Source organism: Pygocentrus nattereri, chromosome 28, assembly GCF_015220715.1.
Source record: "Pygocentrus nattereri isolate fPygNat1 chromosome 28, fPygNat1.pri, whole genome shotgun sequence".
NCBI classification, from domain to species: domain Eukaryota; kingdom Metazoa; phylum Chordata; class Actinopteri; order Characiformes; family Serrasalmidae; genus Pygocentrus; species Pygocentrus nattereri.
The window spans coordinates 12,004,963-12,018,113 of NC_051238.1; the positions used below are offsets into that span (position 1 = coordinate 12,004,963).

At 40.0% G+C, this 13,151-nt stretch overlaps 1 protein-coding gene across 1 annotated transcript; it reads right to left on the reverse strand.

Moving 5' to 3' along the window:
- Window positions 1–2,618: 2,618 nt before the first annotated feature.
- On the reverse strand, window positions 2,619–13,092 carry elovl7a (ELOVL fatty acid elongase 7a). The gene is made up of 8 exons (XM_017723366.2): window positions 13,010–13,092; window positions 10,713–10,795; window positions 9,451–9,641; window positions 5,661–5,741; window positions 5,299–5,355; window positions 5,067–5,172; window positions 3,949–4,085; window positions 2,619–3,600 (listed from the first exon to the last, which is right to left on the reverse strand). The coding sequence occupies exons 2-8, from the start codon at window positions 10,774–10,776 to the stop codon at window positions 3,364–3,366; spliced, it is 873 nt and encodes a 290-aa protein (XP_017578855.1). The 5' UTR covers window positions 10,777–10,795; window positions 13,010–13,092; the 3' UTR covers window positions 2,619–3,363.
- Window positions 13,093–13,151: the final 59 nt, after the last annotated feature.

The following is a 13,151-nucleotide window of genomic DNA, read 5'->3' on the forward strand; positions in this document are numbered from 1 at the left end:
GCTTGGCATTGTAATAATAGCTGAACCTTTTTTAGTATTTTCAAATAGGTTATACATAGAACCATAAACAACACATTCTCCATTAATCTGACGAACCATTTCACCATGCAATGAACCATTTAAGCATGCATATGGCTTTACATAAAACTCATGGTTTTAAATAGAACTACTGACTTCCCTAAAGACCCACTGAAGTAACAACTTTTTAAAGTGTCAATGTTGCTTCGTCTCACAGCTTGAAAATATTAACCGATGCATTAACAGCCTCAATCCACATGGGGGCGCTAAGATCCCCTATTATACCAGTATGAATGAAAACTAAGATAGGATGCCTTTATTGTCATCGCACAGTTTACAACGAAATTGAGCAGCAGTCCAACGGCACTTTCCACATGCAAAACAATTAAACATAAGGCTAAAGTATATAAACTATTAAGACAAACAACTCAAACATCAGATAAACAGTGCATACAGCCTTTATTTTTTTATAAATACATATTTAAAAGTTATTCAACATATCAAAATGTTTCCACATATAAAAACTGACGTAGGCTCCTGCCTTGGACAAAAATAACCAAGGACATTCATTACAGCACTAAAAGAAAATGAAATTAACCTACAAAGCATCTACATCATGCTTAAAGCATTAGGTGACATGATAAAATCTATGCCATTTCAAATATTACTCCTGTCCCAAATCCCCAGTAGTGCAGTGAAGTCTGGACCTGCGTAAATATGCATCAAACCTGACAGAATACAGGCCTTGACCATGGATCAGCATTTCTCCTTCATATCCAGATGAAATTGATCATATAGTCAGATAAGAGCTGATCCAAGACCAGTACGTAATCTGAAAAGCTTGATATTACAGCATATGGGGTCCAGATAAGTGCACAGGCTCCTCCAAGGACATTCATACTACACTTGACCTCTCCCTTCTTATAAGTGTTATATACTAAGAAATTAGGAACTTAAGTGGTGCATACAGTGCATCCGGAAAGTATTCACAGCGCTTCACTTTTTCCACATTTTGTTATGTTACAGCTTTATTCCAAATTGAATTAAATTAATCTTTTTCCTCTAAATTCTACACAAAATACCCCATTGTGACCATGTGAAAAACGTTTTCTCGAGAGTTTTGAAAATTTATTAAAATTAAAAAACAAAGAAATCATATTTACATAAGTATTCACAGCCTTTGCTTAATACTTTGTAGAACCACCTTTGGCAGCAACTACAGCCTCAAGTCTTTTTGAATATGATGCCACAAGCTTGGCACACCTATCTTTAGGCAGTTTTGCCCATTCTTCTTTGCAGTACCTCTGAAGCTCCATCAGGTTGGATGGGAGACGTCTGTGCACAGCCATTTTCAGATCTCTCCAGAGATGTTCAATCGGATTCAAGTCTGGGCTCTGGCTGGGCCACTCCAGGACATTCACAGAGTGGTCCTGAAGCCACTGCTTTGAGATCTTGGCTGTGTGCTTCGGATCGTTGTCCTGCTGAAAAATGAACCGTTGCCCCAGTCTGAGGTCAAGAGCGCTCTGGAGCAGGTTTTTATCCAGGATGTCTCTGTACATTGCGGCATTCATCTTTCCCTCTATCCTGACTAGTCTGCCAGTTCCTGCTGCTGAGAAACATCCCCATAGCATGATGCTGCCACCACCATGCTTGACTGTAGGGATGGTATTGGCCTCGTGATGAGCAGTGCCTGGTTTCCTCCAAACATGACGCCTGGCATTCACACCAAAGAGTTCAATCTTTGTCTCATCAGACCAGAGAATTTTGTTTCTCATGGTCTGAGAGTCCTTCAGGTGCCTTTTTGCAAATTCCAGACGGGCTGCCTTGTGCCTTTTACTAAGGAGTGGCTTTCGCCTGGCCACTCTGCCATACAGGCCTGATTGGTGGATTGCTGCAGAGATGGTTGTCCTTCTGCAAGGTTCTCCTCTCTCCACGGAGGAACGCTGGAGCTCTGACAGAGTGATCATTGGGTTCTTGGTCACCTCCCTGACCAAGGCCCTTCTCCCCCGATCGCTCAATTTAGACGGCCGGCCAGCTCTAGGAAGAGTCCTGGTGGTTCCGAACTTCTTCCATTTACGAATGATGGAGGCCACTGTGCTCATTGGGACCTTCAACGCAGCAGTAATTTTTCTGTATCCTTCCCCAGATTTGTGCCTCGAGACAATTTTGTCTCGGAGGTCTACAGACAATTCCTTTGACTTCATGCTTGGTGTTTGCGCTCTGACATGCAGTCAACTGTGGGACCTTATATAGACAGGTGTGTGCCTTTCCAAATCATGTCCAATCAACCACAGGTGGACTCCATTTAAGCTGTAGAAACATCTCAAGGATGATCAGTGGAAACAGGATGCACCTGAGCTCAATTTTGAGCTTCATGGCAAAGGCTGTGAATACTTATGTAAATATGATTTCTTTGTTTTTTAATTTTAATACATTTTCAAAACTCTCGAGAAAACTTTTTTCACATGGTCACAATGGGGTATTTTGTGTAGAATTTTGAGGAAAAAGATTAATATAATTAAATTTGGAATAAGGCTGTAACAAAACAAAATGTGGAAAAAGTGAAGCGCTGTGAATACTTTCCGGATGCACTGTAAGTACTGGTGTAGAAAATTAAAGCCAGTACAGTTGCTATATGGTATATAACCATGTTAAAGTTGATGGGAAGGCTGGGAAATGCAGGAGAGAAAACAGTTAAGGCACTACAAGGTGTGGGAAATTTAATATGTAACAATTCTTTTAACAGCTTCTGACACTTTAATTTGGTAAATTTAATTTTACGTAAAAAAGCATAAACAACTAAACAAATTAAAACATTTAGCCAATCAAAAAAAAAAAAAAGAAAAGAGACTCGCCAGTTAAAGCTGAAGCTCCAGGAATCCACAGGCTTGGTGGGAAGGTCCTACCGGTGCGAGATGCTGAGGAAGAGTTTGTCTCCTCCCTGCATTTAAGTACAGTACATGAACACTGTGCCAACAGGCAGCAGAAAAGTCATAATCATTACGAGGTATAGCTCAATAGTTAAAGAAAAGAGAAGAGTTTTCTTCAGCTATTATGTGAGGCTACATTTAGACAGGCAGTCAAACACGATTCCTCAGTCCAAATGTATGATACACATCACATCTGATCGGTGTTTTATCTCAGTTCTTAGTATAGCACCTGCTGTCTAGACATACCCAAAACTGACAGTACCATGTGACAAATTTGTCTTAGCCCTATGAAACATCTTACATAAATATAAATATCTGATATAAAAGTCAGTGCACAGTATGCCAATGAACAGCAGACCCAGGGAGAACTCCATGCTAGAAGGATTGCCATTTGAGTGTTCCTCAGAAAGACCAGCTAGTCCCGTTTGCCGTGGTGAACTCCATTGTTATTGTTCTGCACTTGGCCTGCGGTATGAAGACCTTTGGGGAGCCTCTTGCCTTTGGTGTATGCGTGATACCAGAAGTTGAGGAAGAGGAGGAGAAATACCACACCATAGATAGCAATGATGTAGATAAAGACAGGGTACGGGTAGGGGCAATCCTTCATGAAGAAGTACTGGCCAATGTGACAGGTGACGATCACAAACTGGAGCTGAGGACACAGAGAAACAGAATTTTATCAAGAAATAGATTCTCTTTCAAACATCAGCTAACATTCTGAATATTCAAATATCATATGTCAAATGTATTATGTGACAAGATTTGGCAACATTGAACTCAGACCCTAGACCAGGCATGTCAAACTAGGGACCTCCTAGGCCAAAGTGGTTAGCAGATTAGCATCTACCCTCTTCTGAAGCTCTGAATTCAGTTCATGAATGCCCTGAAAGCTGAATCAGGTGTGTTTAATGAGGCAGTGCGCTGACATCTGCAATGCTGTGGCCCGTGAGGACTGGAGCCTGACACATGCCCTAGACATTGTTAACTACACTGTACATACTAGTTGTACAGATGTGAGGTGCTTCTTCCACCACAGAAACTTCTGATAGGCAGGACCCAAAGCAGAAAGGCCATAGTAGGTATACATGATGACATGGACAATACAGTTCAGAAAGGCATGAAAAGTCCCCAGACCACCTGAAATAAAAGACATTTTGAACATGATTAGAGCTTGCTTCCTTCTAATCAAACGTAAAATCAGACAACTTCTGTTTTTTTTATAAAGATTTAAAAAAAATGATGTGCATTTTTGTATCTGTAACAATCTATTCAATGTGTGTTGATATTTGTCTCATAGACTTTATAACTTTAAGCAGAACATTCAATTTTACCACTTAGAGAACATGAGGTGGTGCAACCACACATGAACAAAAATGATATTTCAAATGTTATTTAGCACTACTTAAAATGTATATGGTCTTTTTCTTGGTACTTAACATCAACAACATGACTTTTTTTGAGAAATAAGATCCTAAAATGAATTTTATTTTGATGCACTAAATACACTGATCAGGCATAACGACTGGATCAGACACAGCACAAGCTCCTGGAGTTTTTAAACACTGTGTCCACTTACTGTCCACACCATTACTTTGTTGGACAACTTTGCAGACGTAAAGTTGAAGACAGCAGCTCATGTGTGCCAGCATAGTTAGCTATTCTCACTGAACGCTGCCCACAGGACGGTGTTGGCTGGATATTTTTGGCTGGTGTACTATTCTCAGTCCAGCAGTGACACTGAGGTGCTTAAAAACTCCAGCAGCACTGCTGTGTCTGATCCACTCAGACCAGCAGAACAAACACACCACCACCACGTCAGTGTCACTGCAGTGCTGAGAATGATCCACCATCCAAATAGTACCTGGTCTGTGAGGGTCCATGGGGGTCCTGACCACTGAAGAATATGGTAAAAGGGTGCTAACAAAGTATGTAGAGAAACAAGGAGGTGGTCATAATGTTATGCCTGATCTGTGTATGTACTGACATAAAGGAGGTATTGCAGAATGATGTGATGTTTTATTACTTTATTTAATATGTTAATCATATCATTCGCCTATATCATCATATCATTGATTCATATGCAGATATGGAGCAAAGGAATGGCAGAGGACAATGTACCTGGAGCAAACTTTACCCCTAACCACCAGGTATATGGCATTATGGAGTGATGGTAGACATGCAGGAAGGTGATCTGGTTGTTCTTTTTCCTCAGCACAAAGAACACCTGGTTAGGAGGGGCATGAACAAACCATCAGTAAACAGAGCAGACAGGCTACAGTAACATTTCTAGCCATAACTCGCTACTGTGGACTTTTAGCATAGACGAGGGAGCAATTTGCAGCTTACTTACTGTGTCCAACAACTCTATAAATTTGGAAAAGTAATACAGCCAGCAGGTGCTTGCCATCTAGCAAAGAACAGAACGAGGATGTTACATATTTGCACAGACGCTCATTTATCCAGAAGACGAAAGCTTGATGTAACACAAGACAGTCTGCATGGCGCTTAACCCACCGCAGGGACCAGATATAAATCACATCAAGCACTACATGCTTTAGGTATTATGACCTGCCAGATAACCATCACACGACACACGCCCACAGCCAGCTTCCTGCTGACACTGACAACCTGTATCTGTAACAGCAAGGTAAAGATAAAGTCTTTCAGTTCCTGCACAACAGGTAGAGTTACATTCCCCTCCTCTGCACTTACCCTCATAGCCTGTGGAGATCGTGAGTAATCCACCAAGTCACAACCAAAAGAGTAGCCCGTGCCCCAGCCAGACATTACAAACTGCACACACAAAGAAAATACTATGTTATAAAGAGCACAAAAGTTACAAGTTAACAGAAAACCAGAAAGATTCTATATAAGTAAACAGAACAAGACATTAATGGCAGAAAGAGAAACACTGAGACAAAATAAAATGACTACATTTTACATCTACACTGATTTAAAAAAATACTGATAAATAAATAGAATGTTAGTGCTGCCTGTCTAAAAGTACCCTTAAGTGTTATGAATGGGCAGGAAGGCACCTAATTTGAGTGATGAGTGGCAAGTTTAGGAACAAATTTAAATACAGTGCCTGGCCATGTAAGCAGCAATGAACAGGTTCAAGAACGCAACAGCAGTATGGGCTCTTCTGCAGGTTTAGCCTGTTAGGCTGTTTAGCCTGTAGCCTGTTTAGCCTCAAGCCCTTTGGGTCTTTTTCATAGGCAGAATGAATAGAACTGAAAGGAACTCAGTTCATCAAAAGGCTTTCAGTTGCCATAAACAACAAGCAGAGGTCGTTTAAACAGAACATAGGTTTACATTCATATGTACTGATCTACACTGATTTGCAGAACATCCAAGAGGCTGTCACATCCAAGAGGCTGTCAATTGGCAAAACTACATGAATAATGGAAGCATTTCTCACATAGTAGCACATGCACAGTGGATTGGTTCTACATTTAACCCTTAGATTTGATGTAGGCCATAGTGAGGCCTAATGTACTTAAAAGGGGCACTTTTGGTGTAGAGAAGGTCAGAAAAAATGGGTAAGAATTTGTCAAAAGGCCTCAAATATGGAAGGATGTTTGATCAGGGACCATATCCAAATACATTTACCAAGTTTTGGTCAGACTGACCTTTTGACCTTTGTACAATAAGCCTTTGCATAATGTAGTCTTTGAAAGAATAAGCCAAAATACCAAACAGTACAATTTCTGACATATGTAATTATTCAAGTCATTGAAAGTTATTCAAGTGATTGAGCTGAGGCACACGGCACCGCTTATCTATCAACCTTGTAATAACATTGTAACAGCTTTTTAAATTATTAATAATAATATAATAATTAAATATAATTTTTTGAGTGTTTTTGAATGCTAAAGCACCCCCTAAAGATTAATCTGGACCTAAAGTGGCACACATCATTAGAGTCTAAATATGCAAAAATGCTTAAAATTTATAGATAACCTGACCAATGACTGTTGAGTTACAGCAAATCAAGGTAGCAATGCCATGGCCTTATTTTTATGGCCATAGGTTTATTTTTATGAATAGCACCCCCCCCCAGTGGTCAAATCTTTTGAAAATTGACTGATTGTTAGGACATGGCTACATGTAGACATCTTTCAAGTTTCACGATGATTGGTCAATGTTAAGCCTGTTAAAAGCTTGCTAAATGCTGATTGGCCGATGGTGACCATATACACTCACCGGCCACCTTATTAGGTACACCTTGCTAGTAAAAGGTTGGACCCCCTTTTGCCTTCAGAACTGCCTTAATTCTTCGTGGCATACTTTCAACAAGGTGTTGGAAACGTTCCTCAGAGATTTTGGTTGGTTATTTGAGTTACTCTTGCCTTTCTATCATCTCGAACCAGTCTGCCCACTCTCCTCTGACCTCTTACATCAACAAGGCATTTTCATCCACACAACCGACGCTAACTGGATATTTCCTCTTTTTTGGACCGTTCTCTGTAAACCCTAGAGATGGTTGTGCGTGAAAATCCCAGTAGATCAGCAGTTTCTGAAATACTCAGACCAGCCCGTCTGGCACCAACAACCACGCCATGTTCAAAGTCACTTAAATCCCCTTTCTTCCCCATTCTGATGCTCAGTCTGCACTTCAGCAAGTTGTCTTGACCACCTCTACCTGCCTAAATGCACTGAGTTGTGGCCGTGCGACTGGCTGATCAGCTATTTGTGTAAACAAGCAACTGAACAGGTGTACTTAATAAAGTGGCCAGTGAGTGTATTTCAATTAATCAAATTGTCCTTATGGACTCGCTTATAGTCTGGCCAACAGTTGGTACTTGCAAAGTTTCAGCTTGATCGGATGTACGGATGCTGAGAAACAGCCATGTACCATTAATTCCGCCCCATAATGACATATGCGCATAAAACTAAATATCATGCCTCAGAATCTTCTGCTGAATACGCCCGGTCAAGTTTCCAGGCTTACATTTTTAGAAATTTAAAAGCAGTGTAAAAGTTTACAGTGTATGACTGAATGAGTAATTGTTTTTACAATGGAACAACAATTTGAAAGAGAGCAATTTTACAATCGCAAGAGCTGAAATTTTAATCATGAACTGCATTAACACTGCCTTAACAAGCTTAAGGTGGAGACACTGAACTGATAACACACAACTGAGTTAAACCTATTAAAAGCAACACCCATATGCTGTGTATATGACAACACATCTACAACAAACAGGCAGTCTGGTACTCTTTTCTGCATTCAAGTATCGAGACAAAAAAAGTAGTTATGTAGTAGTTTTGTAATATCTACAATTGTAGTGGTTTGACTGCAGATTTGTTAAACCAGCCACAAAGCTTTGAATGCCTAAAGTGAAAATTTGGCAAATGTCAGATGAAAGTAGCATTTTCAAGACTGTGATCTGAAAAGGCTGTCCAGTAACAAAACGTATTCATACCAGGCACATACTAAAAATGAGCCAATTTTACTGCAGCATTTAAAAGTAATTAGCAGTACATCACAACTTACTTAAATTGGACAGTTTGCATTAACTTTAAATCTGCATTGTGTAAGATTTTTGTTGTTAAAATAGAAAAAAATAGCATTACTGAGTCAGGAGGAGAGAGGGAGTGGAAAAGAGGGGAAAAAAAATCACCATGCTAAAATATCATGTGTGCATGCTGCTGCGAGTCTATGGAAGCATATCAGTATCAACATTAAAATGAAAATGTAATATGCAAAATTATTTTAAATTCTCCACTCATACATGCACAAAATACATGTCCGTGTGCAAACTGAAAATTCAAATTCAATAGCTCATATTTACATTTGCCATTTGGTGCAGTTCTGCAACTGCATTTTGATTTAAATAAAGCTCATAAAGAACCAAAATCTATATGTAAATGAAATGCCTATATTGGTGCACCAAATGGCAAATGGAAATGAAATTATTGAATTTGAACTTTCATTTTCAACTGTATGTATGAGCGGAAATTTTAAAATAATTTATTCATTTAAATTTTGCCATCTTCCAAAGTCAAAGGTGAAAGGTTGCATTTCTTTTTTTTTTTTTAACTTTATTGCCATTAACACACATAGACTGGCTATTAACATGTAACAAATTCACCTTGAGATTGGAGCTTCACACATGTTGCAGGGACTTAGCATGAGCACATACACATATCCACACATTCTATAGCTCCATACACATTCTTTTTTTTTTTTTAAACTGTGAAGGGTCGCATTTCACAGCAGTTTTTTGGACCACATAGAACGTCTTTATGCATTAACATCACACACAGAATCAAAAAGAACATCAACCCTAATGTTTAGGTCTCAAATATGAAATCAATATTATATGATGGATGGGATGAGACGACAATAGTAGACACTTCATTCACGCCCCTCTCCAACTGCACTTGGTGAAGGACATTTCTTGCGATTTTCTTGTTTTGATCGTTACACAACTAAATCAGCCAGTGAAAATATACTGGCTATCTGCACCATTCAACTGCCCTTTAGACCACTTACCTCATAAGACATGTAGAGAGAAAGGGCCACCACACTGAAGTTGTAGACTACGAGGACCCTCTTCAGATCAAACGATTTCCTGTTCTCCATTAGCCTGGGCCCCAGCGACATCACAAAGTATATATAGGAGGCGATTATAATGGTCTGAGGCAGTGGAGACGACATAAGCAGCCAGTCTTCTGTCCTTGGGTCTAAAGTATAGCAGTGCTATTAGATTTCAAAGCAATATTATTTAATGTATTACTTATATTGATAATACTGGGCATAGAGAGTGCTCTTGTAACTGGGAGTTACTTGAGAGTACACTAAAACACTGAGAAATTGTATCACACCAATAAGAGACTCAAAGTGACCTTTTGACCATAGTTTCTCCCTTATCCCAAATATAGTCAATCAGGAAGACAAGTTTGCTAAAGTGTTTGCTATTGCTACTGAGCAAAAATATCTGCATTTTACTCATTTTACGGCAACTAAGATTAAGATTAAGTGACCCTTATTAGTCCCACAACGGGGAAATTTCACCTCCGCATTTAACCCATCCGTGAAGCGAAACATCACATACACACTAGTGAGCACACACACACACTAGGGGGCAGTGAGCACACTTGCCCGGAGCGGTGGGCAGCCCAATCCACAGTGCCCGGGGAGCAGTTGGGGGTTAGGTGTCTTGCTCAAGGACACCTCAGTCATGTGTTGTCGGCTCTGGGGATCAAACCGGCGACCTTCCAGTCACGGGGCTGGTTCCCTAACCTCCAGCCCATGACTGCCCCAACTATCGTAACTCTAGAGAAATAAGTTGTTACATTTCTCTGTAATGCTAATCCAGTTGAATTTATTCCCCCTTTTTACATTTTATAAATTATGTACTGGCATCAGTAGACATGTATATGAGGTGTAAATAAACCAAATAAAGAAACAAACAAATAAACCTTGTAAGATACTGGTGCATCCCTATACATAACACTAAAAACACTAGTCTCTGCAGATTAACTATATTTAGGCTAAGCAGAAACCTGTGGGAAACAGATTTTTGGCTACATCATTGCTTTAACCTTCACAATTAACATAAATTTAGTCCAGTCACACGCAGCTGACTTGCTTGTAATAATATTGGAACAGAATGTAACTACCCTTACAGTCATTTTGCCCATTACTGTCCCATGGACACATCCTCACTGGTTTCTCTACATTAATGTAATTAATGTAAGCATGATGCAGAGTACTTCGTTTTTATTATATTTCCACTTATTGTAGCTTTTTACCTGCAACCTTCATCCACTCGTCATATATCCGTACAGCAGAGGAGGTAAGCTCTGTAAGTGCCATCTCTTCCTCAAACTAGAGCCTGGAGAATATGAGAAATGGGTTAAGATGCATACACCTCAGAATACGAAGCTGTAAATAAACAAAATTACATTTAGTTCTCAAATTAACAGCAATAATGGTAAATCATGTAATAATATGATAACACCTAAAAATATTTTCAAGAAGACCATTTTTAAACCTGAAACAGACTTTGACTTTGGTACAGATTCCAAAAGAGATGTGTGGCCAGAAGTGAGTGTGAGGTGCTGGAAGAGGTTCCAAAAAGAGGTGTGTGGCCAGAAGTGAGTGTGAGGTGCTGGAAGTGGGTATGTTTACAGACCGAGAAAGAACTGCAGACTTATCAAGAAGTGCTGACAAATGTATTATAGACAGCCGATCAGCAGACTAGATTTTGAAACAAGCAAACTTGGAAAATTATGAAGCACTTAAGTACTGAAATTTGGTATTAAATTACAGTTTTTGATACTGTGTAGTATTGAGTTAATTTAGTCAGTATTATGAAAGTATTAAACTTCAGTACCCAGGCACAAAGGCAAATTTCATTATTTTTTTTTCCATCAACAAGTGGACAATGTTGTGATGATGCAATTTTCCATCATCCAAAAGATGCAACAAAATGCATAACCAGCAGAACTGAAGACCACAAGCATTCAGTAGTGATACCACACAGTGAGGTGAATGGGAGTGAACGACTCGCTTATGGTGAACTTGAAGAAAGGTTGTATTGTACACACATAAGCAAAACCCAGCGATCCTACCACTCTCCATTCTTCCCACCAAGCTTCAAGACGAACAAGGGACTGAGTGTTAGGACACAATGACCAGCAGTCAGTTTATGCTAAGCGTGCCCTGCTTAGGACAGCACTTTTACTCTCTGGAGTGCCCGATAAATAAATAAATAAACCAACAATAAATAAGTATTTATGCAGATTATTAAGCAAATATGTCTCACTGGCAAAAACATTTATGAAAACGATCAAAACGATATCTATCAAAATTTGCATGCACCACAAACAAAGGAAGAACACAGGGAATTCCAACATCTGCTCATTCATAACTCAGGGCTACTTTGATGGCCGCTCTCTGTATTCCAGACGGCCGGATTTGATCCATGACTGGAGGAGCAGGACAGAACACCAGCGGCTGTGTTTTTGGAGCATTATGGATGCAGAACAAATGTCAAGGGAAACAACAAAAGGTCAGCAGAAGCTGCTTATGTCAGTCCAGTATATGGCATTTTCATTGGGAAACTCTCTGAATAAACCATCCCCATTCAGAAGTCCTCACATAGCCTAAGGACAAAGCTAAACGCTCTTATCACTTCAACCAAATTAACTAAAAATTCATCCTTCTTTGATCCACTGAACATTATCAATGTTTGATTTGATTGCTTGGAATCAGTTACTACAGATTTATAACACACATTTACTCAGGACCCCCTCACAACCATAGTGAAAACAATGCACACACCCAACAGACAACAATTCAAATGAGAAACGATTCAATGTGTTATTAGATGGGCATTTTATGGGCTACTCGTTGAAGACAAATGCCTGGTTATTTGTAATAACAATGAACGTAAAGCCAGTGCAAGCAAACAAGCTGCGACACGCCGGTTCAAGTCCCGTGAGCCAAACAGGTTAACAGCGTAATAGAAGGTCGGACTTCACTTCGCACAGGTGCGTCTTAAGGAGTTAGAACGGTTTGACAGAAGTGGCTGCGTTCCAATTTGCGTTCTGGCCAGAACGCTTAGCTAATGCGCAAAATTCTGAACGAATAGTAAAATGGAGCAAGTTAGAACCCAAGCATGCATATTAGAACGCAGCCAGTGTTCCCCAAGTCCTGCGCTCGTAGCTCATATTCTCTCCACACGTCAGGGCTTTTCTTTATCTAGTTAACACACATTTCCACCTCGGGAAAAGGTAGTTAATGACCTGATGAGTTGACATGTGATTCTGATACAGAGAGGACTCTTAAGATTAGGATGAGAGGGAAAAATGCTCTGGGTAACACCATTTCATGAACTGCACCCACAATTGTTGGAGTCGCGCTTCTTGATAGCATCAGTAGCAGAGAAAATGTGACAGCTTCCACCAGTGTTTTCACCCCCAAAATATTCTGAATAAACAGCCATTTGACAGGTTAGAGCAGGACAGACTTGAGCTCCTTGTATTTCCATCCCTCGAAAAGCAAAACACAGCCAGGCACTGGTTAGTATCCGCTTTGCTCCTACCTGCTAGACTCGCCTCAGGTCCTCCAGCATTTCCCTCTCGAAGTTTCCCCACTATGGCGCTGATTCACCTCACTTCGTTAATTAAGCCTCAACTGGGCGTGGCCAGCAGTAGGCGGGGTCTCCAGTGCGAGTCTCTAACAAG